Below are 26,347 nucleotides of genomic sequence, written 5' to 3' on the forward strand. Positions count from 1 at the left end.
CTGGTATGGCCCGGGAAGGGTGTGTACATGTGAGAGGGGGGTTCTGAATAAATGATTTGGGTGGAGTCAGTTCCTCTTAGCTAGGTGACATAACACACCACACAAAGGCATCACTGTGCCTTTATGCCCATTTGACATTATAAATTGGTTGACAAACACAATCTCGTGGTAGATCCTTTGCACAAAAAAGTTTTTTTTCCCCATCATTCCTATCTTTTAGGACTACCACATGACTCACTGTAAAAGGCTTGACAGTTTTTCCCCTCATCAGTCTTAACCATGGATGTGGCCTAAACCCTGTTGCTCCACCCAAACTCTCTGAACCCTTCAAGCGCTCATCTGATTTTTCCAGCTCCACGCACCCCCTGGTGGCTGGAACATGAATCACACCATCCCCTCAATCCCTTCTCTATCATCATTAGTCATCCACTGGTATGTACCCTACCCAGCCTATCAGAGATTTGTTTCTAGGCACTGACCGCGAGCGATTCTAGACGTACACGTGATGAATGTTTCATAAAAGAAGCAAGGTTTAATTTACAGTTTTACTAAATGTACATTGCTTTTTAAAAAGTGTCATTATACACAATAAATACAATACAAAATTAATCTGTAATACTATACTTCAAATTCTCTTAAGGTCTTTTTTTCTGTTTTCTTACATTATTGTTCTTTTTTCCGTGTCATTGCTCTCGCTGTGTTTGAACTGTCCACCAGGCTGAGAAGACGGATGAGGGGGGAGAAGAGACCGTGAGTGGGACAAAGTAGAGGCAGAGGTTGATAAAACGTGAAAAACGGCCATCTGAAGACTGGCCTGCCACCTGTTGACAGAAATGCATAACGTCCCGAATCTGGCATCGCCAGCAAGAGGGGTCTACAAAACATGTGCCTGAAAAATCAACGTTCAAACAGAAGAGGAAAGTGTTTTAGCATGTCAATTTCATTATTACACGTTCATTTTACACCTTGTTGTTACAGTAATACAATTCCCAAGAGCAGCCACAAAGTAAACCACTTCACTATAAAACCAGCTGGCTCAGCATGATACACCTAATCAAATATTCAACATGGATATGAAATGTAGATTAACTGCCTAGTGGGAGATTTACAGACTAAACCAGTGTGTTTGTGGTGTCATCACACTTTGAAGAAAGAGTAAAGGAATTGTATAATGAGCTGATAATGAAACCAAACCAGGTCACATGCCCCCCCCCCCCCTCCACTCTCCTCCATTCCCCCTCTCCCTCCCTCCCTCTCTATCCATCTCATTCTGGTTTGGGGTCACCTAGAGGGCAGATGGAAGCTGGGAGCTCTGCTGAGTGCTGACAGCTGCTCTGTGGGCGCGGGCTGCCTGGGGACAGGTCAGGTGGGCAGCCACCAACAACACATGATAGAGGAATGTAACAATGCAGGGGGCTGAATGAAGAGTGACTCGGACAATAATAACCTCAGACAAACTTGTCTAATTCTGTGACCGTAGTAGAGGGCTAACTGTGACAGCTTCAAGCTACATACTTTCCACACGACAGAATGACCTCCGACCCCTCCTCTTCTTTATCCACCCACGGTGAGAGCATTAACACAAGCTGTAAACAACAAAGAAATGTTTTTTTGGACAACTCAAATAAGCAAAACAAGGCCAACAGAGCTCGGCAGAGCACAGTGATACTGTTTAGAGACTGTCCCCCTCTCTCTCTCTCTCTCTCTCTCTCTCCCTCTCCAAGTCCCGTGTGTGTGTGTGTGTGTGTGTGTATGTGTGTCAGTCTGCCCTCAGGCTGAGGGGCTGTTATCTGCTATGAGTCTGGGGCACCAGGCTGCCATTGTGACCACGGCCAGCCACCTGAGGGCGCTGGACCAGGGAGGGGGACGAGGAGGACGACGAAGATGAGGGGGGAACTGAGGGTCTGTGGGCCGCCGCAGCCGAGCCCCCTGGCCGCTGGCTTTGGTGGTGGTGGTGGTGCCGGGCGCCGCCCCCTTTAGTTCCATGCCTGCGGGCGGAGGGCCCTTGCTGCAGGTTCAGGATGCTGTCGATAGCGCTCTGCAGGTGATCGGTCAGAGAGTCGTCAGGCGGGCTTCCGCTGGAGAAGCTGGCGTTGTCCATGTCCATGTCGGGGGAATCGGACTTACAGCGTTTGGCGGGAAGCGAAGAGTCTCTGGTGCAGGACTCGGCGGGGGAGGGGGGCCCCGGGGCATGCTGGTCCATCCTAAATGTCCCGCCCGCCCTCTGTCTGTTTTTGCTGCTCGTCCTCTTGTGCCTCCCTATATCGGCCCCGGGTTCCGCGTGCTCCGCCTCTCTCTCCTCCTCCTCCCCCTCCTCCTCTCGGTCTGAGAGGTGCGGGCGGTGGTGGTGGTGGTGCTGGGTGTTTTTGACCCCGCGGTAGAAGGCGTCCTCTACGTGGTCCAGGCTCTGCGCGGGGTCCCCCAGCCTCCCCCCACCATGGCCCGGGTCCGAGTGGGGCTGCGAGGCCTTGGCTCCGCCCCTCTTCTCCAGCGTCACGCTGGCTATCACCGTCCGCTCGGGGGCGGAGGGGGGAGAGGGCACCTGGGGTTTGGGGGGAGAGGAAGGGACGGGCCTGGGGTAGGGCAGGCTGTCGCCGCCTCCCCCCGGCACGCCCGGACGGACGCGGGGGCTGATGTTCACCCGGTAGGTCTTCCTCAGGGGCAGACGGCACGTGGTCTGGGGGGGCGTGGCCGTGGAGGCGGGGCTGCGTTTGACGCCGCCCGCGTCGTGGTGCTCCAGAGTACCGTTCATCTGAGCCGTGGAGGAGGTAGAGGACGCCGACGACCAGGCATGGGAGGAGGAAGGGGCGGAGGAAGACGACGAAGGGGGCGGGGCCGCGCCGGAGGGGGCCGTGCCGTCCCTCTGGGTGGGGTTGGGTTGCGTGGTGGCTACGGCGGCTGTGGAGGAGGAGGCCGCGCTACAGGTAGGGGGTGAAGTCCTGATGACAGTAGTTATGGAAGGCGCGGCTGAGCGGGCCTTCGGTTGTGGCTCGGGGGTCTCGGGCTGGGGCTGGGGCTGAGGCTGGGGCTGAGGCTGAGGCTGGGGCTGAGGCTGGGGCTGAGGCTGGAGGTTGTGTTGCTGTGGCTGCCTGTGGACCGGGTCTAAGGCCGTGTTGTGGACCACTTTGCTGAAGCCCGCCTCCTGTTTGATCTTCAGCTTCAAGCCGATGCGACGGCGCGCCTCGTAGGTCTTCATGGGCGGTTTGCTGGTTCGCTGAGGGAGAGTGTCGTCGTCATCGGCTGGCCGGGAGGAGGAGGAAGAGGAGTAGGAGGACGAAGAGGGGGGCGGGGAGCGGCCGAAGGACGAGCTCTGCCTGGACGCCTTGTCCGCAGGCCTGACCGATGGCGCCGGGGCTGGAGAGCAGCTGCTCGACCAGGACACAGACGCCCCCCCTCCTCCCTGCTTTATGACCAGTTTAGTGGGGGGGAAGTGGCCGGCGGGAGGGGCCGCAGCGGCGACGGGGGCCAGGGAGGGAGCCGGGGGCGGGGCGACCGCGGGAACAGCGGTCGCGGCGGGGGCCACAGGCACAGGAGCTGGCCCGAGCGCAGACATCCCGCTGTTTGCTGAGCTGGGCTCGGCAGACAGGGGGCGCTGCTGGGCTATGGCAGCTGCACTCTCCAGCATACGGGAATTGGCCACATACTCTTCTGGGGAGAGAGAAAAACAACAGAAAATAAAATCATGAGGAGGGAATACCAGTTAGGGAGCGAAGACCACTTTAGCTACGAACGCTTGTGTGCGTGTCTCGCCGGGGCAGGTCAGCGTACCGGGCCTCTCCTTGGCCAGGATCCTGTCCTGACTCAGAGCGATCTTCTCCTCCTGGATGAACATCCTGTCGATCATCACCATCTCTGCTGAGGGACCTAGCCTCTGCTCGGGTTCAAACGTCAAGCACAGTTTAAAATACAACTCGAGTGCGAGGGAGACGGTGATTCATATTGAGGGATGGGGGGGGGGGGGGGCTACGCATGTGTAACTTGTAACTTATAAACTTACTTTGGATTCCTCAAAGAGCAAGTGGCGATATTTATCGATCATAGCCTGGGTTCGTCTCAGCAGCTGACTGGAGACGCTCTCGAACTCGTCGTCCACTGAAGAGGGGAGAGGAGGAACGGTTTGAGACTCTGCGGGCGGGGCGGGGGTGTGGATCGTGAACGGGGGTGTACGGACGGGAGGGTGCGGGGGAGGCTGGGGGAGGGGGTGAGGGGTTACCTCTGAGGTAGTCGTGCGGGGAGGACGTGGTTCCCTGGTAGAGATGGTAAGGCAGCAGTCTGTGCAGTGTGTCCTCCAAGGAGCGGAACGGAGAGCTGTGGTCGGGATGCAGCACCGAGCCCTGCTGCTTCCTCAGCTGCTCCAGCATCCTGCACACGCACACACACGCATAGACGCACACACACACAAATGTGTGCGCACACACAACACGCAATTCAACACACAAGACTCTTTTACTATATCTTAATTTACAAGAGCCTGCTATTCTAGAAGAATCCAAACACCACACCCACACAGACAGACCACCATACCTGGCTTCCTTGCTGGGCTCCATGCTGAAAGGCATCTTCACAGTTGCAGTCTGTGACATGGGACAAAGGAAAAACACCATGAAAACCAGCACCAGGACAACCTGGAAAAGCTAAATAAAGCTAATAAAGTAATATACTAATATACTTAAGCTATATAAACGAAGCCATGGTTTATATTCCGGAGAGGAAACGTGTCCTTACCTGCGTCTGTACTGGAGCAGGGGGCTGTGGAAGAGTCATCTGAGACAGACCTGTTCCCAACACCTGGATCTGCATCCCAGCCTTGCCCAGGGACAGACCGCCCACCGAGCTGATCACTCCTGGCTTTTGGCAGAAACGGGGGGGGGGGGGGGGGGGGAGAGATAGACAGAGAGAGAGAGGAGAGAGAGAGGAGAGAGAGAGTTAGAGCAGTGCAAGGCTTTCCAGAGGGATATGGCCAGCCAGTGGGAAAAAGTAGCCAGCTATGGTGGTAACATTTTGGCTATAAAAGCCCAAATTTGGTCGCCTCTGGTACATCCTAATGCCAATATTCTATCATATACACTGATCTCAATTATTGCATATATTAAAGGAGTAGTAAAGGGAAAAATCATGTTTAGCCCTGTTTTAAGGTTACTTCTGATCATATACAATGGTTCAGATCAAGTTGACAAAACTAGCACTTTTGAGAAAGTTGATAATTGCTCTACCACCGTTTTGGTCATTCAATGGATGTATGTGGGTGGGCACCGTGAAAAATCATTCAAAAAACGTTAAAACGTCAAAAAATGTTAAACTCTCAATTTCAAAGACAAGAAACTCACCGAGGTGTTAGTTGGCGTTCTGACATATAATTCGCCATAAAGTAAGATTCTAGTTCATCTGGAAAGGCTTTTTTAAATATTTAGCATAGAACTATTGTCATAGAAATTGTAATTTCACTACCTCCCTCAACCTTTCACATAGCCCTTTTCAGTCCTGTTTTCGCATGCTCGCTCATGCCAGACAACAGTCCTTTCACCCTCCATTCACTTCGGCGTCAAAATAAATAGGTGTCGGCCTATTTAGGAGAGGCGCTCATATTTACAAGTGTCAGATAAACATAAAACTTCACTTACCTAAGCAAAAGGGTCTATTTAAACAAATGCTGGGTTTTGAAGCCTCGGCGCTACTATTAAATAATTTATTTTAGACGCGTTCTGTCGAAGTGAATTTATTTTTCCGAGATAGTCTTCTTCTGTGGTGGTGGCGGTCTCTTTGAAGCTTCATATAATAGCTTCATAGCTTCATTAAATATTTAGCATAGAACTATTTAGTCGCAGCACATACGTGTGTAAACTTCTGCAAACTAGGTAGCCTAGCAACATAAACAATAACAATAGCTACCGTAAGTAGTTCCGCTTCCTGAATCCCCTCTGCGGATTGATCTACATATCTACAACGGTCGCGTCAATACAAGTCGATGGATTTCATAAAATGATCAATAAAACCTTACAGGATTCATACTTTGCGGCGAATTGGATGTCAGAACACCAACGGACACCAATTACCCCCTCGGTGAGCTTCTTGTCTTTGAAATCGAGAGTTTAACATGTTTTTGAAAGATTTTTCAAGGTGCCCACCCACATCCATTGTATGACCAAAACGGTGGTAGAGCAATTATCAGACTTTCTCAAAAGTGCTAGTTTTGTCAACGTTTTGATCTGAACCATTGTATATGATCATAAGTAACCTTGAAACAGGGCTAAACATGATTTTTCCCTTTACTACTCCTTTAATGAGTTTGCCTGCCTGATTGTAAAATTGTAGTGACTTATTGTGAAGAAGAATTAGGCTTTTTGTGTGTTTTAGTCCACAGTCCTATTAATATTTAAAACCATGCATATTCCTGAGTGATCAGAACTTTTTTAATTAAGTCGACCTTATTTTTCATTTTATTTATTGACACCTTCACTGTAAGGATTATCAAGACGTGCCACAATGATGGTTAATGTATTGTTTTACTAAAAACATGAATGCACTCTTATTAAAATATAAGGTTTTCAGGAAGAACATGCTTTTATGTCTAGCCTACGTATTGATCATGTACAGTTGTTGAATGAAATTGGTTGTCTTCTCGTCGATCTAGTGGTCAGTATAATTGACTTATTAACTTACTCTTGCTAGCATTGTTCTGAGCAGTTTGGAATTGATTAGTGTAGTTATAGGCATGGGGAAACACCGCCCATTGACCACCTCACACCTTTAACGAAGGGTTCTGTGTAATATGACACATATGTAACTTATGAATATTTTATGCAACGGGTAGTTTCGACCTCGCAATCTGATTGGTTAAGAGCCGTTGTATATTTACGATATACCATGGGCAAAGCCTCTTTACCGTTCTATGTGAAATATTACTGCGCCAATTATTACTGCCTGTAAAAACGTTAGTTCCATTGTGTAACAGTCTGTTACATTACGGTTTCTCCTCAAGAAAAATGGAAACATTCAATGTCAATTTTGAGTTGTTATATCCGTCCTGTAGCCTACCACTCTGGTTTATCATCACCACTTTTGCAACTCTCAGTTGCACAGCAAAGGTACACTTCGTTCATGGCTAGCTAGGTTGGTCAGGAGCATTAGTTTGGTTGCTAGGGCTCATTGTTTGTCGTTTTGAAACTCCATAGCAATGTGATGGCTTTAGGAACTACCTTTCTTGTCAGAGTTCACTAAAATCGATATTAAGACACAAATAGTAGGTATTTATCCCTTAAATGTTTCCCGATGATGTAACCTTTGTATAAAAGCAATAACTCACTTGATGGTTGTGGTATATGGCCAATATACCACGGATTGTGCTGGTCGACGGCACTCAGCTGCGCCTCGCGCCTATGACCGCAGCACAACCCGTGGTATATTGGCCATATACCTCACCCTCTCATGAGTTATTGGCTCTGCCCAGCGACTGCTGGCGGAGGGTATATTTTCAGTCTTGTGTGTTATTTTGTTCGTTCGGTCACATAGCAGGATTATACAAAAAAAAGCGATTTTCATGAAACTCGGTAGAGGGGTGTAGCATTGGCCAAGTAAGAACACATTCAATTTTGGTGCGGATCAGAATCACTGGGCGGATACACAAAGTAAAAGAAAACAACATTTTCCATACTTGGACCGGCTTCCTTCACTTAATATCTACTTCTCCTGCTGGGTTTACTATACTGCCAGTGGCCGAGCGGTAAAGTATCAGTTTAGCAATGCAACAACAGGGGTTCCCGAGGTCGGCTTTTGATATCAACTTTTTGTTTTTGCTGTTTACACCTAATATTGTCTTATGTTTCTATGCATGTAAAAGAAAATCATATCTGATTCATGAAAAACAAATCAGATAAACACTGTATTAGGAAAAGTCGCATTTTCTTAGCCTGGATCCTGTGGTATTAGCCCACATATAAATCATAAGCTCCCTGCACATCTGGGCTGAGGTTTTGCCCCTCGAGTATCAGGTTTAACTCACTATGTGTTCTTTTTAATTTGGGTGTTGACGCAAACGAAAAATAGTATTATCCGTCACATAGCCCTCCCAGAGGCATGGACACAGGACTAGTGCACTTCTACCCCTCCCAGAGACATGGACACTGGACTAGTGCACTTCTACCCCTCCCAGAGACATGGACACTGGACTAGTGCACTTCTACCCCTCCCAGAGACATGGACACTGGACTAGTGCCGTCCTTTTTACCCCCCAGAGGAATGAACACTGGACTTAATTTCTGAATATAATTTTGTCTTTTATGTCTTCTGTTATTGTCTGTAATGGCTGATTGAAAAAAAGTACACAAGTATGTTCAGTTGTGTTCATACATGAACACAATAATAAAAACCACTATCAGTTACACCACCAAAAAGCTTACTCTTGTGCTATATTTATACCGAGAAGTGAATTTAACCATTTCAACTCGATTACACCAGCAAAATGCATTAACGGGCGGAGCCCGGTGCTCTGAGCTTTTTTTACATCCGACCGTTTGCAGCTAAATGAAAGGATTCTGTGTAAATATTTAACTTCTGACCATTGTGTTACATTCATCCTACTCTATCAAACTATGATTGCACAGTAAAGCAAATATCAAGGTTCAAGAAGCATACAATTATTTTCACAGGGCTATATGCACCTATCTCTGCTCTCAGTGTTGTCCCACTCCGCATAAAGGCCTAAACGTTTGACATGACATGAAACAGGACCGACAATTTTCTTCTTTAAGAAGCCGGCCAGAGGCTGTAGATTTCCACAGCACTCTAGCTTCCTTCTGGGTGGCATCCTTCCTCTCTCCTTTCCATAAGCCGGCGCTTATGGAAAGCTCTGGAACAGGTGTGATAGATTCTCAACTGCAGATCCCATTTTGTCCTGTTGCTCACCTGTAAAGACTGTGTAAGGCTGGCTGGAGTCACCACCTGGTTAACCGTTGCTCCACTGGGTCCTTGGCCTCCTGAGAATACCTGCAGGTCATTGGGCGCTGAGGAGAGACAATACAAATAAAGGGGATACGTTATTATTATTTTTTTTTTTACAAATGTACAGTCACCCATGGATGGGCACGCTAACCATAGCCTGTGTTTTTATTTATCTTTACACTCATACATACTATAGTTCATGCATGCCACATGTCTGACCTGCGACAGGAGCCTTGACCAGCACTGACGTCTGCTGCAAGAGTGGAGGGAGTTGAGGGAGTTGAGCAGGTGGGCCGGCGTTGGCTGCCGATGTCACCACCTGAGCGACAGGCACGTCTTGCTGAGTGGCGAACTGAGGTTGGGCCTGGGTGTGCTGCTTGGCCTGCAGGAGGATGTTGTGCTGGACCTGAGAAAGGGGACGGGAGAGAGTTTATGACGCGTACCAGGTGACCTCCTTTAGGCAAAACCAGTATAAAAGCAGTCTACCTACCAACGGGAGCTCTCTATTACCTGGTGCAGTTTGTCCAGCAGCTGCTTCTGCTGAGGCGAGGGTTGGGCGATGGAGGACAGCGTTTGAAGCCGAGCCCCCACTAGCTGGAGGTGGTGCTGCTGCTCTGCCGTCAGGCCCGGCAGGGGCACCGGGGCCTTCACCGCCGCGTTGAGCGGGGCTCCCACAGTGGGCGCAGCAAACTGGAACTGGGCGGGCGGGGCCTGGGGGGGCTTGGGGGAGCAGGACGCAGGGGGCATGTCCGGCTGGAAGGGCGCGGGCTGGGAGGGCGGTCGCGCCTGAGGCTGCAGCTGAATGTGAGCCTGCTGGGGCTGCTGCTGTGGGGCCGGAGGGGGCGACCCGGGAAGCTGGTTGTGGACGATGAAGAGGGGGGGTAGGGACGAGGGCGTGCAGGAGCGGGAGGGGGTCTGGGGCTGGGGCTGAGAGGGCGGGCGGGACTGCTGCTGGTGGTGCGGCGACTGGATGTGCTGGCCCAGGGTGAGCGGGGACAGGGAGGGCTGGGGGCTGTCGGCCAGGGAGGGCGCCGCCGTGTGCGTGGCCAGCGGCTGGGAGGGGGACATGCTCTGGATCTTTAGAGGCTGCTGATGTCCAGCGGAGGGAACCTGAGGTCAGAGCGAACGAGAAAACCGTTACACAGCGGGAACGCGCCTTCTCGGTTCCCCAAATACAATAAGGATATTTGGGCTAAACTACAGCATATTGACAGGATTTTAACAACAGGAGGGAAAAGGACATCAGGCACAAAACCGCACATAACAGGTCTGCAAGCAGAAATAGGACGGATTCGGTTACATAGACTACACACATCATCAGTAGCTGGCCAACTGCCTGTGAACAGCAGGCTATAGCAAGTCTGGATAAGACTACCTTGAATTGCCTGTAATTTAAGATAACTAGGACAAAGTGCACAAAATCATTTTCAATGTAGTTGAAAAGGAAAGATAATCCTGTGTTGGGTGAAAGGAAAACGGTGGGCACCAGCAAAGGGTCGAGGTCAGCAGGTCGGTGATGGAGCTTGCGTGGTGATTCGAGGGTTTTGGGGGAGCGGGTCAACTACGGTAGCAGTTAAAAGGGAACTGAAAGCTTTGGGTGTAGTTACTGAGTCAATACGAGAGGTGTAGGCTGCATTTGGGGGGGAGGGGAAGAGAATGCCAGTAATTGGTCCTTTGTGCAAGTGAGAGGTGAGTGAGTTGCATGTGATCATGCAGAGAAACATGTATGAGTGACATGAGAAATGACATCATGTGATGGTGGCAGAGTAAGTAGTTGGATGATTGTTTTTGATGTCATTCTAAGAGGCACAAGCGTGATTCATTAGCCTACAAATTGATGTGAAAATGAACATGCTCAAAGCAATATAACCCATACTAGTCATTTATACCATTAAAGCGTGTAGTGCTAGCAAGTAGCGACTAATGTCTAACGAAAAAGAAAGTACAAACAACCAAACCTTTGTGCAGACACAGAAAAGGATGCGAGCAGCCAAACACACAAATAAGACCACAGAGGACTCGACATGCATGGACAGTGGACATGGTTTGAAACATAAGCCAATGCTGATGAGAGGAAGAGGTCAAAAGACTTGCATAGCAAAGGTTATGACAGGGCATAGGAGACAAAGCAGAGGAAGGAAATGAGGGAAGATATAGGCTCAATGCGAATGAGGAAAGCACATTAGGAAATGACACAGTGAGAAAAGCCTTAAGGGGACAGACATGACCCTGGCGCAGTGGCAACGACAGTGGCAGCAACAGGAGGGGTGTGGGGGGGGGCGGGGGCTTAGCGTAAGGGGGCATTTCTACCTGCTTTACCATGTGGGTGGGGCCAGGGGAGGGGCTGGGCCTCTGGCCCACCCGAGTCTCAGATAATAGGCTGTCATGGCCTGAGGGGGCTGGACCAGTGCTGCCGCTGCTGCTGCTGCTGACGATAACGGACGCCGGTACACCCACAGAGGGGGCGGAGTCATTCTCTGTTTGCTGGTGCTGGTCCTGACATGAGCATAATTACCAATGTGGGAAGGAGGGGAGTGGGTGGGAGGGGGTAAAAATAGTAAACCAGAGAGGTCAGACCAGGGTATCACTCCGTGCATGTTATCTTTTAGTCAACTCCAACTGCTAACACAAATAACGTCGACAAGGAGGAGGGGAGCACACTGACCTGTTGCAGGAACATTTGCAGGGACTCCTGGCTGAGGATCATGCTCGTCCCCTGGGGGGTGAACAGGACCCTCCCCGGGCTGTGCTGGGCCTGGGGGGGGGCCAGCCCCACCGCCGTCAGGGAGGACGAGGTGGACACGGACAAGGACGGAGAGGAGGAGGGGACAGAGACGGCGGGCGCGGAGGGGGCCGGCTGCATGGTGAGGATGGAGGACTGCGGCGCGTGCTGACCGGGGTGGGCGGCCTGCTCCGCGGAGCTGGCGGGCACGGTGACGCTCTCCCCCGGCTGGCCCTGGGCCATGGCCGCGGCTCCGCTGCTGCTGCTGCTGCTGGGCACCCCCCCGGCCTGGGGCTGCAGGGCTGGCTGCAGGCTGACCGCCGGGCTCAGGCCCTCCACCTGGCTCAGCATGGCCAGGGAGTTCTGGATGGGCATTCCCTGGATGACCGTCTGGGCGTGGCCCGTGATAGGGTGGGTCTGGGTCTGGGTCTGGGCCAGCGTGACAGGCATCTGGAAGAGAGTGGGGTGGCCCATCTGGCCAGGCTGAAGTTGGATGTGTCCCGAGAGGATGTGGGCGGCGCCCGGGTGCCCCTGCGAGGTCAACACCTGGCCCAGGTTGATGTTCTGGTTGGCAGCCAGGATCTGGTTGGTAATGAGCTGGCCCCCGGGGCCCTGGCTGGTGATGATGTGCCCCCCAGGGTGCTGGGTCAAGATCTGCCCGCCCGCCTGCAGGTGGGGCAGGAGGAACTGGTGGTTCTGACCTTGCAGGACAGTCTGCACAATGCTGCCCGACTGATTCAACAACACACTGAGGGGCTTGCCCGACGCGGGGGCCGTCTGCTGCTTGAACAGGGCTTGTTGGAACTGGGCGGCCTGCGATGCAGCCTGGGTGCTCAGGACTACATTAGAGCCTGGCTTGCCTGTTAGGAAGGCTACATTCTGAGCAGCAGAAACTGGGACTTGCTGCACCCCTAGAGCCTTGTTGGCATCGTTTTGCAGGGGATGGGGCAGTGGCTGCTGCTGCTGTTGCTGCTTGAAGATTTTGGGCTGGATGGCTCCCCCCTGCGGGGGCTTGGGCTGGATGGGGGTTGGCGTGCGTTGGATGATCACGTTCTGCATGATCTGGCCTTGAGGTTGGGGTCCCAGCCCTGTGTTCAGAGTTGTACCGCCAAAGCCCACGAGGCCAGGGGGAGCGGTCACAGTGCCGCCGCCGCTGCTGTTTGTGCTGCTGACACAGACAGCTGGTCCGTTTAAAGCGGGAGATCCCAGAGTGGCTTTGCCCCCTTGGATCAAAAGTCCTCCTCCAGAGCTCAGAACGGAGGCACCGAGCCCCGCCTGCGCCCCTGCGCCTGCAGCCTCTGGCCCCGGTTGGTGCAGCTGGTAGCCACCCATGGCTTTGGCCAGGATTGGCTGACCAGCCTGGTTTATAGTCATAACTGTGGGCTGGCCCACCACCTGAATCTGTCCAATGCCCAAATGTCCAGACTGACTCCCATTAGGAAGAGCTTGGAGACTTGAAATGGATTGAAGAGTCATGTTTCCGAGGCCCACTTGCTGCATGAAGGGCTGAACACTAATAGCCTTGTTCATGACCTGGGACTGGAGCTGTAGGCCCTGGTGAGCCAGGACAGACCCCAGCATGTCAGCAGTGGCATTGGAAGGAGTGGCAGTGGCACTAGGGCCTGACCCAGGGAAGATTGTTGTTGCTCCCCCAACACCCACTCCTATTCCTACACCAACTGCAGTGCCCCCAGCCCCAGACAGGCTGGCATCGGGTAGAGTCTGGACCACCTGCGCCAGGCCCGGGATGCCAAAGGAGCCCAGGTCCAGCTCAGCCTCTGCCTCCTGCAGGCTCTGCTCTGTGATGTTGGCCTCAGCCAGGCTCTGCTGCAGGATGTCACACGGCTCGTGATTTGTCCCGATGCCATTGCTCCCGCCGTCCCCGGCTCCGGGGGATCCCCCCAGGATGTCATCGTCCTCCAGGAAGTCCAGGTCCACACTGACTCTGGGCAGGCCTGGCGGCTCAATGGCTGACAGCTGGACAGGGGCCTGGACCTCAGGAACATGGCCCTAGGACAGAAGCAGGAAGAATGAGGCACAGTGATGGGGGATTCATGAAAATGGCATGGGGTGAATTGGGGTTGAGCGGTCTGCAAGATGTCGACAAAGCAGGCCCCTTGCACTTCTGGGGTCACAGCAGAGCCAGCTCAGCTGGGAGTGTGTAGTATGTTATTGGAAGGGTGGACGGTGGTAGACGCATGCGACATATATGGATGGAGACAGAAGGACGGGGGATGGGGGATGTTACTCACCCCAGCAGTGGAGAAGAACGAGCTGGAGGGGTCACTCGAGCCATCCAAAAGGTCGTCAGTGTCCAGCTACAGACAGACACCCAGGATAGGACAGACAGACACCACAGGCACCCAGACAAACAGGAAAGGGGAGAAATGCCGCAAGGACATAAGAGGAAGGCAGACAGGCCATCAAACGGAGGGCAAAGAAGGGACAGTGTACAGATCCATCGATGGACCCAAGATTGAAGTGACAGGAAAGTGATAAGGTATTGGGGCAGAAAGACAAAAGGACAGGAAAAAATTCCAAAGGTAGGTAGCTTTAGATTAGTATTTGTCATTTTGTGTATTGATAAAAGGGAAGACTGCAGGTTGAAATTATATAGAAAACAGTAAAGACACCCATAAGCACAAGAGCCCAGTGAAACAGAAAGAACACACAAACCACCTGGGAGGGAGGGGGGGGGGGGGGGGGGGGGCGGACAGACAGTGTTCCCTATGTGTTGCATGCATGTGATGAGATTTTGTCTCCAGGCAATAGATATCAAGAGCATCCATCATTGTATACTAACCACTTAAGTCAGGCACAGTGGAAATTATGTACACTTAAAGCATCTTTGAGAAAACTATCAGGCAATACTCACATGGGTCTCTGATCCATGAAGAAAGTCGTTGAGTGCTTGTGGGTCACTGTGAGAGACATCATACACCATCATTCCTATTTTATAATAATCTTATACCCATCTTATACTTATATCACAAATGGAAACAACAAATAAACAACGGGTTGAATGCTTACCAAATTACATCTAGCAGGCACCTGCCGTCTTCATCATCCATGTCAACTGCAAACCATGGAAACGACAGAAAAAAGTTAAGTTAAGCAACTATACTCAAACAGCAAATGTAGGTACACACACACACACACACACACACACACACAAAGATTGAACACAATGTACACTGCACTAGAGATATGTACACTAGGCTATTCGGTGTTTATCACCAGGGTCTCTGTGACATGGACGATCTGTGCTGAATGATGAAAATTGTTCAGTGTTGCTAGAATTCTAATAATCACCCCCATTTCATCACAAAGATAGCAATGTGAAATTGCTTTTCACACATGATGTGAAAACGCGCGGTTTTGAGCCAGCCACTATTTTCGTTGTCTGTGTGTATCTATCTAGCTAGCTAAGCTAATTACTAGCCTACCAGTTCGCTACCTGTATTACCCACCACAACAAGATGCGTGACCAAATCTCAAGATAAAGTCTAATTATACAGCGTGAGCGACATCTCAATCGATTGTATCCCAAATCGCCGCTCTCCATAGTGAGAGGGAAACAGTCGTAGCCATTGCATGCAGCAGTCAGGGCACTGGAGAAGCGGTGCGCAGGATATGAATGGAGGTATACTGCGAAACGCTAGCTCGCTAGCCATTAGCCAGCTTTGCACTGAGCTAATGTATCAAGATCATAGCTTCATTCTAGCTAATGTCCTGCGGTTTATCAATCCATATTGACATGGCTCGTACTTATTTGACAATTCGATGTCCATAATTCGTCTTTATAATTTGAGCGGTTCGATCAAATTAACTAGTTTTCAATTACGTTAGCTAGCTACGTAGCTAGCATTAGCTAGCTGAGCAGTCTTTCCAGCGGACTATCAACATTTTGGTGTTGATTCAGACGTAGCCAATACATCTGACATTCAAAACACACCATGACCTGATTTAGTTTCTTAAAACAATAGCATTGCACTGTTGCATTCGATCTCAGTTCACACCACGAAGTATTTTGCTTGCTTTAAACGCAATTGCGTAGCTATTCTTGCAAGCAAAATATGAGTTAATGTTGGAATACTCTTGGATCAGGGGGTATGCTTGGGAATTTGTTCGGATAATGAATATGGTTGCCTGGGCGTGCAGGAGTCCAGCATTTGTCCATGACATATGCAAGGTTTGGGATCTGCTTGCAATATGCAAATGTTGTGGCTTTATTATAGTTATTCAGATTAATAGAGAAATTGCTACATTGTAGCAAACTCACCCGAGACGATAGAGGTGCAGGCAGCGCGGGGTCTCCAGGACAGCCTCGCACGGGCTTCCATACAGGACCCAACTACAGGCAGGAAACAGAGGACCATGCATTTGCCTTACCAAAAACATTGTTTGCATGAGAATATTTGTTTGTGTATTCAACTGTTCTATAACCTCCTTTCCAATCAGCCAAATAAAGGCACATAGCTAGTATGTTCGCCCCCAGTAAAACGAGTTTTCATCTATCTAATAGTAATAGATCAGCAAGCCTATAGCATATGTGCTACAACTATGCCAGTCATTTGTTAGACACATCAGGATAATAATGTGCAATGTAATTCGATTTTTGATTATCCTCAGTTTTGGTGTAGATTTTGTGTTATAGATAGGTAGGCTACTTTATCCCAGAAAGAAATTGCATCGATACAGCAGCAGTACATCTAACCTAAAAGGACGAACTTAAATCCCAAAATATCTAAAGCGGATTAAATTAGAAAACAGGAAATCAAGCATATATCCGAGTGTAACAGTTACACTTACACCCTTACCCTAACACTGACAAACCCTCCTAAATCTGCAAGTAAACATATGCTATATGGTATAAAGAGAAGACATTTGGAACGTTTTTTAGATACCAAAGAAGAACATTATACAAAATGGCCATGGTGATACGCTCACTATCTGCCCTGCTTCTGCTTTTTAGTAAAGAAAACAAACTGAAACAGACGCTCTCAAATTTCCCACACCCCACGTGACTGGGGATGGTGATGATGATGATGATGATGATGACGGTCAGATTGTTGATTCCTGTGTCACCCGCTCGGCGTCCTTGTTAACTGAGGTTAGGAACACTTTGTCCACAATGGATAACTCTGGAAAAGAAAAAGAAGCAGAGGCTCTGATGGCGGAGGCAGAAAAGAAAGTTAAATCATCCCAGTCGTTTTTTGGGAATCTCTTTGGGTGAGCATACAATTTGACTTGCTAGTTATATGCTATATGTTCTAGCCTAGCTAGCTAACAGTGGCAATCACCGCGGAAGAGGAATGTTTACAGTAGCAGGGAAGCTGGCTAATCACCAATGTCATAATTTCAGCGTTTTTGCCACATTTGTTGGTCGTTTTCTAGTTGGTTACATGCGGTGTATGGTTGGATTGATTGTTTAAGTTGTGCAACTATCCTGACTAGCATGTGAGGTTGTATTTCGTAGGACAGTCGTTTAGTGTGCCCGGACTGCCCAGTGATCTGGTGACCGGGTTGCCACGGATTGCATTCGTTTACGAGCTAGTTCCTGACGAGTCAGTGTGGTGTTACCCTGGTCAATCAAAACGAATGAACATAGTGTAGACGACTCGACAGCTACACTCTTGCTAGGGGACATCTGCAAGTACAAGCTAGCTAAATTGTGCTGTAGCTAAATATTATTAGTAGTTAAATGTAAGCCAGCTTGTAGTGATTCTTGACCAGCAGTTGCTTTGGTTTATTATGGTTTTGCTAACGAGCAGTGACACTTAAAACTCAAAGGTAGCTAGCTGTAAACTTAAGCTAACCCTCGTCCAAGTTGGACGGAAGCTTGTTACTTCTCTGGCTACAGCCAGGCAGATGATTTCGAAATGTGCCACTTCAACTTGTTTGTCGTCCCATCCCCCGATGATCCCACTTGGACTAACACAATTAGATATAGACTTACTAAAGCTAGCGTTAGTGGGGTTTCAAAGCATAAAAATAAATTCAGACGGCATCACACTGCCAAAAATAGAAAATATTGTCGTCAATATGATGTTTTGAAGTCACTGACGAACTGTCTTCTCAACTAGAAGAATATGACCCAACATTAGAAGTACCCACAAGAAAGAGTTAAACCTTGTAGGCCCATTGCTACCACGTTTCTAAAAACAATGGGCTACAAACCCTGATGAAGACCTACAGTCAATATATGCATTGGTCTGTCTAGTTGCGTAGGTTCTACGAATAAATCGATTTTTACTTTTAGACTAGATTGTTTTAGTTTTTTCCTGGTTGCCACCAGCAACTTCCTGGAATTTGTAATATACCTCTACCGGCATCACTAAAGAGCACCTGTCATCGAATACACTACTAGATCCATGTAGCACTTCCTTCTCCTGCTGTCAAACAATGGGCGTCATTCTCAAACAAAGTTAAGAATTTCTTAAGAAACATTTCTTCTTAAACTCCACTTACACAATTTCCAAGAAAATTCAGGTATTCACCAATGTTCTCACATGTGGGAACTAAGAACAGAATCTACGAAGAATCTACACTGGAGGGAAGGCTACAAGTGTAGTACAGACATTCATGCAAAATACATGTTTATTTCATCATCCCTGATCTCCAAAAACAATGAGGACCTACCTGAAGGAGGTGGGGCTTCTGAGTTCTGACCCAGTGGTGTCAGGAAAACAACCTCCATCTGAACGAAAGGAGACGCTGCTGGACTTTGGGAGAAAGCAGGAAAGGAACTACACCCCCTTAATCATCAACAGGACCTCTAGAGAGAGTGGACAGTTTCAAGTACCTTGGCATCCAGATCACCAAGGCTCTGACATGGTCAACACACAGACACTGTGGTGAGCATGTCAGAGACTACCACCTCAGACAACTGAGGAAATTCAGAGCATTCCACCAGATTCTATGGAGCTTCTACTCATGCACGGTTGACCTGCCTGGGAATATCACCACCTGGTACAGAAGCAGCAGGATCACAAGGCCCTACAGAGAGTGGTATGGTCAGCTAAATGTACTTTAGGGGAGCCACTCCCTCACCTCGAGGATATCTACACTACTTATTATCTGTAGCACTTTGAGATTGTTCATTCGATGTAAAGTGCACTTACAAATAAAATGTATTATTATTACACCAAGAGGTGCAAGACCAACAGAATCCTGAAGGACCCCAGCCACCCAGGCAATGGACTGTTCTTTCTCTGCTTCGGTCAGGGCAGGGGTCTGCAACCTGCGGCTCCCGGAGCTGCATGCGGCTCTTTAGCCCCTCTCCAGTGGCTCCCTGGCTTTGACAAAAATTATATGGAAATGAATAACTAAATATATCTATTACTATTAAATAGTAATCCAGATGGATAGATAGATAGATAGTTAAGTTTTATTTCTGTGTCATACGCCATATGGCGCCCAGCCCACATGGGCTTACAAGACACAATCCATTCAGATTCATCAAAACAAACAAATTAAGTCTAATATTTATTTATTACTTAAATAAATGGCTACGTTGACATTCAAGTCTAGCCAACTAGCTAAATAGCAGTAGTTTGGCTAATCCAGCACACATTGGTGCATAAAAATTCACCAGAATGCTGAAAATAAAAGTGTTTGACGCTCCAAATTTCCATGGGGAGGGCCTCCCTTTAAAGTGGAACAATGGCCATTTTGTTAAAAAATAGATACTATTCTGGAGGCTATATAACATGATGAGAAAAATACTGCAACCTCACGTGCCTGCAGATTGTTTGGACACGCCGGGAAACTGGTAGGTGGCAGTGTCATCAAAGTAAACAGCCCCTGACTCCCAATGGCAATTCAAATTTCAACTACATTTGCAATTTAAATAAATATGCTGCCACTTTCTGAAACTATTCTATAGTGAAGACGGGGAAACTGTGCCATACCTTTCGGACTTCTTTCGTCTTCTAGTAATTATAATTTATGCAAGTGCTGCCCAACGGAACTCTGAAATCCACTGGAGTGATCCATGACGGGATTTCAGCGCATGTCAAGTCAATTATGTTTTGGTAACTTTAGCCAGCTAGCTAGCTAGCAAGCTGTAATTCAATAGATACAAGACCTTTATTGACAATCATGGCGGCAGTAGTAGTAGTAGTTCTGAAGATTAAGAACGGAACTTAGGAAGATATTGGTGAATGAGGCCCATTGTCATCTTACGATTTTCAGGGACCATAGTTTTTGTTCACAGGCAAGTCATTGAAAACTAAGGACATGAGTACAAGGGTGGATGGCAGGTTGCACACCAAGGTCTGAGCAAAGACCTATGTGTGTTCATTGCCCACATCGCCCCTTGTTTCACTACTTCTCTTGCTCTTATTTCAGGGGCTCCTCAAAGATGGAGGAGGCATGTGACCTGTATGCAAGGGCTGCCAATATGTTCAAGATGGCCAAGAATTGGTGTGGTAAGGTTTTGATTGCCTTGCAGCCAGACATTTGACAATGTCTAATGCCCGCAATACATTTATTGTTAATGCCAGCTGTTATATATTTTTTAATGTTGGAATGAAAATGTGTTTTTCAGCTGCAGGAAATGCCTTCTCTCAGGCTGCCCTTCTTCATCTGCAAATGCAGAGTAAACACGATGCGGCTACTAACTTCATAGATGCTGGGAATTCCTTCAAGAAGGCTGATCCACAAGGTATTCCTCACACCCTAACCCTGAAAACAGTGTTACAGCTGATAACTTGGAACGTTGAATTTACAAGCAGAGGCATTACATGGGCTTTCTGCATGCTAAGGTATTCTGTGGTTAATTTTTTTCCAAACCGTAAACCACCATTCTCAGAACATGATTGTGTTTGCTCACAGTTCTATTTAAAAAAAAAAAAAAAAAAAAATCTGTTCTGTCCATTCATTCTGTCATTTGGTCGTGGTTTGGATTGAAGAAGTCTGACATTGACACTTCACTTGTACAGGCCAGGCCAATCATTCGTTTAAGACCTAGGCTTTTACCGTATTTGAGACTTCAGAGACTGAAGACTGTGGAACATTTGCTTTTTCATCTTAAAGACTTCAAATATTAAATTGCAAGTGTTTAAGTTGTTTAGTTTACACTTACAATTTATTTATTGGGTTTAGAGAGAAACAGGCCTACAGTAGAGCCTAATAATTATCAAGACTAGAAACAGTAGGCTTGACAGCTCACCTGGAGTTTGACAAAAGGCACCTAGAGGACTCTTAAACCCTTAGAATCAAGATTCTCTGGTCTGATGAAACCAAGCTTGAACTTTTTGGCCTGAATTCCAAGCATCATGTCTGGAGGAAACCAGGCGCCGCTCATCACCGGGCTGATACCATCCCTACAGTGAAGCATAACGGTGGCGGCATCATGATGTGTAGATGCATTTCAGCAGCGAGAACTGGGCGACTAGTCCTGATAGAGGGAAAGATGAATGCAGCTAAGTACATGGAGATCCTTAAATAAAACCTGCTCCAGAGCACTCTGGACCTCAAACTGGGGTGAAGGTTCATCTTCCAACAGGACAAAGACCCTAAGCACACAGCCAAGATAACAAAGGAGTGGCTTCGGGACAAGTCTGTGAATGTCTTGTGAATGAGTTCCCATTTGAGGTCCTGGGAAATGGTGGTGCCCAGGAAGCGGAAGAAGTCGATAGTGGACACTGAGGTGTCATTCAGTGTCATGGGGGATGGGGGGGCTGGTTTCTTCCTGAAGTCCAGTGTCATCTCCACTGTCTTGAGAGTGTTGAGCTCCAGGTTGTTTAGGCCGCACCAGGACAGCAGCTGGTTGATCTCCCACCTGTAGGCAGACTCCCTCAGAGATGAGTCAGATGAGGGTGGTGTCGTCCACAAACATCAGGAGCTTGACAGACTGGTGGCTGGAGGTGCAGCTGTTGGTGTACAGGGAGAAGAGTAGGGGGGAAAGGACGCAGCCCTGGGGGGAGTGTAGGGGGAGAAGGATACAGTAACCATGTACAATGAAATATATGAAGTGGATTTAAATGTGTGTTTTCCAGTGACTTTTCTCTCTCCCTTATAGAGGCCATAAACTGTCTGAACCGGGCTATAGAGATATACACAGACATGGTGAGATTCATAGTGTGACCAGTTTACACTACTGCACTAAGTATTACAATGTCACATCACATATTCAGAAACATTTAGGCCTATAAATAATCAGTGTGTTAGCAGTCATGTGTTCTCTAGTTCTACTGTTTATTTTTGTTAACTTTTTTGTTCCTCTCATTTATGTGTTAGGGGAGGTTCACGATTGCCGCCAAACACCACATCACTATTGCTGAAATATTTGAAACTGAGCTGGTAGACATTGATAAGGTCAGAGAAAACTTCATCCATTTCACTCCTCTTAGTTTACCATGATGTTATTAGTAGTTTTTTTTCTTCTCAGACACAGTCAAGTAACCTTTTCTTAAAACTGTACTTTGAATTTAATATGAGTGTTTGTCAGTTGTCAGGTGTTGTATGAGGTGCAGAATGATACATAAATCAGTTCATGCAAAAACAATACATTGCTACTAGGTATCCAAATTACAGTATCAAGAATGAAGCACTTCCTGAAGGAACTGAGTCAAGTAAGGGAAATTCACAATTAAAGTTAAAGTCCCAATGATTGTCACACACCCGACCTGGGGTGGTGAAATTAGTTCTCTGCATTTGACCCATCCCCTGGGGGAGCGGTGAGCAGCAGCGGTGCCGCGCTCGAGAATCATTTGGGGTTGTAGCCCTCCAATTCCAGCCCTTGATGCTGAGTGCCAAGCAGGGAGGTAATGGGTACCAATTTTTTTAATAGTCTTTGGTATGACTCGGCCGAGGATCGAACTCACGACCTCCCAGTCTCAGGGCGGACACTCTAACCACAAGGCCACTGAGCTGTTCAATTCAATAGCCAACTATCCATTTCAGTGTTGCCTTTTGTTTCTGCAGGCCATTGCTCACTACGAACAGGCAGCAGACTACTACAAAGGAGAGGAGTCAATCAGGTGGGTGTATTTTGAGGTAAGCATGTATCTTTGACTTATTATTGTGAGTGGCTGTGCTAAAATGTCTCTTTTTCTGAACTCTCAGCTCTGCTAACAAGTGCCTTCTCAAAGTTGCAACCTATGCAGCTCAGCTGGAGCAGTACCAGAAAGCTGTTGAGATCTATGAACAGGTGAACCCTCCTCTTTCTTCAGGACAGCTCCTCATTGCTTAAACAGTTGCAAGTCTTAAGTAACACAAAATGTAGGAATATAAATTTAGAATTGGAAATCTTATACCAATTACGCTGACATCAGTTTAAATGTGTACTCTTGGAATGATGCTGATTGCATCTAATAAGAAACAAGCATAGACTTAACATTTAGTGCACAAAAGAGATGCGTGTCATTCAAGGCGATGCTGCATTCATGCTTTTTTGTGATTGATCCTCTTGTTTTAGGTTGGAACCCATGCGATGGACAGCACGCTGCTGAAGTACAGTGCAAAGGACTACTTCTTCAAGGCAGCGCTCTGTCACTTCTGTGTGGACATGCTGAATGCCAAAGTAAGTCCTTCCCACTCTAAGGTCTGTCTATCTCAGCTGTTGAGGATTTCAGCTCTAACTTCATTCCTCCTCCTCCTCCTCCTCCTCCTCCTCCCACCTCCTAGCTTGCCATGCAGAAGTACGAAGAAATGTTTCCAGCCTTTTCAGATTCTCGAGAATGCAAACTGGTGAAAGTAAGTACATTTTCGTTTTATGCGTTTAACTTCTTTAGTTGTTGGCATGGGTACTTGATAAGTATTTTGAGCAGAGGAAGGAAACGTAATTCATTTCTTAACATTTCGTTGAACAGAACCACAGTTGTTTTGTTTCCAGTTCACTGTTCCGAGCAGCATAGTAAAGTTCCTGACTGGTTAGAGCAGAACCAGAATTAATAACGTTCCATATTTCTTTCAAATTGCTTTTATTATAGCATTACAGCTGACTTTATTTGGAGGGGAAGGCAGTACATTGAGTGAACTGTTCTAGATTTGTATGCAAATATAGGCTAATTTGTCTCGTCTCCCACCAGAAACTTTTAGACGCCTTTGAGGAACAGAACGTGGAGGCATATACTGATGCAGTAAGTAGAACCATGTCTTTTGTGTTTACATGAAGTAGTAAGGTATAACAGTCACAACGATCTCCATCCTAACCTCCCCGCCCACACCCCACACACACACACACCTGTCTGTCCCACAGGTGAAGGAATATGACACTATTTCAAGATTGGATCAGTGGCTCACCACCATGCTTCTCCGTATCAAGAAAACCATTCAAGAGGATGAGAGTGACCTCCGTTAATGTCCCCGCCTACCTTTGACCTGAGGTCCCCAGCCTCTACAGTGTACAGCCCTGCTTCTGCTTTTTCTTCCTTACTTTATCATGCATTTCAGCAGTGGACAATCTTGCCTAAGATATCCTCATATAATTAATCAACTCTTTGTTGATTAGACATAAACACTCTTGTGTCTACCTCCAACCCCAATACAGTGTTTCACTGCTGAACTACCCCCTCCAGTTTTGCCTAATGTGCACCACCAGCAATAATTTGTGGTCCTTCCACTTGATGAACACTAGCCTTCAGAGTGCACAGTGTTTTTCGGTGGGGAAGATGACTTCAGCGTGAAACCAATTATGGAGTGCTGTGGATGGCTCCCAGCAGAAGAATAATGGTGTGTTAGGGTGACCTCGGAAACTGGGAAATTACAAGTTGAGTTTAGTGGTAAATGTCAAATGCTGGATTCAGTGTCACAGTTGGAAATATGGCCAGCCACGGCAGTTACATTTCAGCATCAAAATAGTATTGTTATTCATGTTTTACATAATAGCAACTAGGCAATTGTCTTTCAAATTTTATCCATTTGGATCCTGAGATCCGATGGTTCTTCTGACCACAGTGTAACATTTTAAACTAGTCCTAATGTCTGTCAACATCTGTTCCATATATTTTTTAAATCCAAAGCTTTAATTCCAACCATATTGCCATAAAGAATATGCATGCTAGTATGTGTGGAAGGTGGAAGTTTATGGATGAACGGTCACAACTGAAACATTTGAAATTTTGAAAGTGAAACGTAAAATCTCCCAGTTTCTGAAGCGAATGCACCATAAAGCCTGAGTGTCTCACAGGGCAGATGTCCATGTTGTGCGTAGCCCTCGGGAATGGGGGAAGGCTAGGCACAAACAAATGCATCTTCTCTTGAGGTAATATTTGCTTTTTACATCATTAGATGGTTCAAAGCCTGTACTTCTCTACACAGCTGCTGCCATTCCATTCATATCAGATCAATTATTTCTCCAATGATGGATGCATTTTAGATCACCAGGGGCCTTAGATTTGATTAGCTACTCACAAAGTGGCCTTAGAAAAGACAAACTTGTTTATTATGATGTTGAGAACGATTGTGACCACATTAAATGTTTGTTGACCGTTAAAAAAGATGCTCTATAATGCTGACATGAATGAAGTGCCTAAGCATTGTCTTATGTAAACATTTATAAAGCTTTTAAGAACAAAAGCAAATAATATTCCAGTTTCTTTGTTCCATTGCTATTTGAAGTGCTGTTTTTAAATTATACTTTTGTCTCTTAATCCTATAATCTACATTGTAGGCCTACTCAATATACTAGGCTTTGAGAAAAGATGTCTTTGCTTTTCATTTTGGGCTATTAATATTAGTCAGATGAGCAACCATTTTTTAGTCAATACAGTGATCATTGCCCTTCTGTGCCTTACTTTTAGGGCTTTCTTAGTTGAATAACTTTTTTTTTTTTTGAATTGTCATAGTACACTACACAGTATTGTGAGAAATGTGTATGGGTCCCAATCCTCTGGTTTGTTGTTTTGAAAACTTGAGTATGAATATCTCATTAAACAGTTTCTTTGTGATATCGTTCTATGCTCCATCTAATCTATAGCATAGGGGGGAGGTGGGCATTGACTCCTATTACAATAACGTGCTGTACAATGCATACAGCAGCACAGGGTGAGGTCATCCTTTCTTACTATAGATGGGGTATTGACGTTGATACCTCAACAATACCAGAGTCCACCACATGGGGGAGCCCGCCACAATGAATTTGTCCCATTGCCAAGTACAATTCCTTTGTACATGAAAACCAGGCCAGGCCCAGCCTGGCTTATGTGTGTGGCTGGCTTGTTTCTGTTCAGGACTGGTAGGACAAAAGCAAGTCATGCCACTGAAATAGCTGTGAATTGAAATGACATGAAATAATGTCTGATAAATTAAGATAGGTCTTGTCGCCTGGACACATCAGTTCCAATGCTTCCAATGCTAATCCAGCACAATAAGAGCGGGATAGCCAGTTAGCTCATGAGCTCACAACAACTAGCAGCAGCTTTCATAACATTAATGGTAGCGTTCAGTGGATAAAGCAGTTACACTGATGATTCCTGTAATGGTTGCTATTTTGCTGCAATTGGTTCAATTTCTGTTTCTGGACAAAGGTAAGGGATAAACCCAGATAACACAAGGCTAGCGGACCTACAGCGGGTCCCTGATGGATGAGTTGGCCGACCTCCGGCCGAATCCGCTGGCGGGTTCCTGGCCATTTGAATCGAATGGCAAGCGGACCTCTGGCAGATTATTAGCGTCAGGGACAGCGGTCTGCTAGTAATCCGAAATGCTCCCACTATTGCTCCACTTCCATTCCAACGG

At 47.4% G+C, this 26,347-nt stretch overlaps 2 protein-coding genes across 2 annotated transcripts; one reads left to right on the forward strand and one right to left on the reverse strand.

Moving 5' to 3' along the window:
* Positions 1-1,269: 1,269 nt before the first annotated feature.
* bicra (BRD4 interacting chromatin remodeling complex associated protein) lies at positions 1,270-15,990 on the reverse strand. The gene is made up of 15 exons (XM_084445073.1): positions 15,942-15,990; positions 14,690-14,735; positions 14,535-14,580; positions 13,912-13,977; positions 11,603-13,669; positions 11,257-11,433; positions 9,448-10,047; positions 9,157-9,343; positions 8,902-8,999; positions 4,726-4,848; positions 4,525-4,574; positions 4,214-4,362; positions 3,998-4,092; positions 3,769-3,874; positions 1,270-3,648 (listed from the first exon to the last, which is right to left on the reverse strand). The coding sequence occupies exons 2-15, from the start codon at positions 14,728-14,730 to the stop codon at positions 1,787-1,789; spliced, it is 5,667 nt and encodes a 1,888-aa protein (XP_084301199.1). The 5' UTR covers positions 14,731-14,735; positions 15,942-15,990; the 3' UTR covers positions 1,270-1,786.
* Positions 15,991-16,746: 756 nt separating this feature from the next.
* napab (N-ethylmaleimide-sensitive factor attachment protein, alpha b) lies at positions 16,747-25,487 on the forward strand. Its single transcript, XM_084448676.1, has 11 exons — positions 16,747-16,891; positions 20,012-20,091; positions 20,211-20,327; positions 21,687-21,733; positions 21,905-21,982; positions 22,592-22,647; positions 22,733-22,817; positions 23,085-23,189; positions 23,294-23,362; positions 23,698-23,748; positions 23,868-25,487. Exons 1-11 carry the CDS (start codon positions 16,794-16,796, stop codon positions 23,967-23,969), a joined length of 888 nt encoding a protein of 295 aa, XP_084304802.1. The 5' UTR covers positions 16,747-16,793; the 3' UTR covers positions 23,970-25,487.
* Positions 25,488-26,347: the final 860 nt, after the last annotated feature.

This window comes from Borostomias antarcticus, assembly GCF_949987555.1.
Source record: "Borostomias antarcticus genome assembly, chromosome: 1".
Lineage (NCBI taxonomy): Eukaryota > Metazoa > Chordata > Actinopteri > Stomiiformes > Stomiidae > Borostomias > Borostomias antarcticus.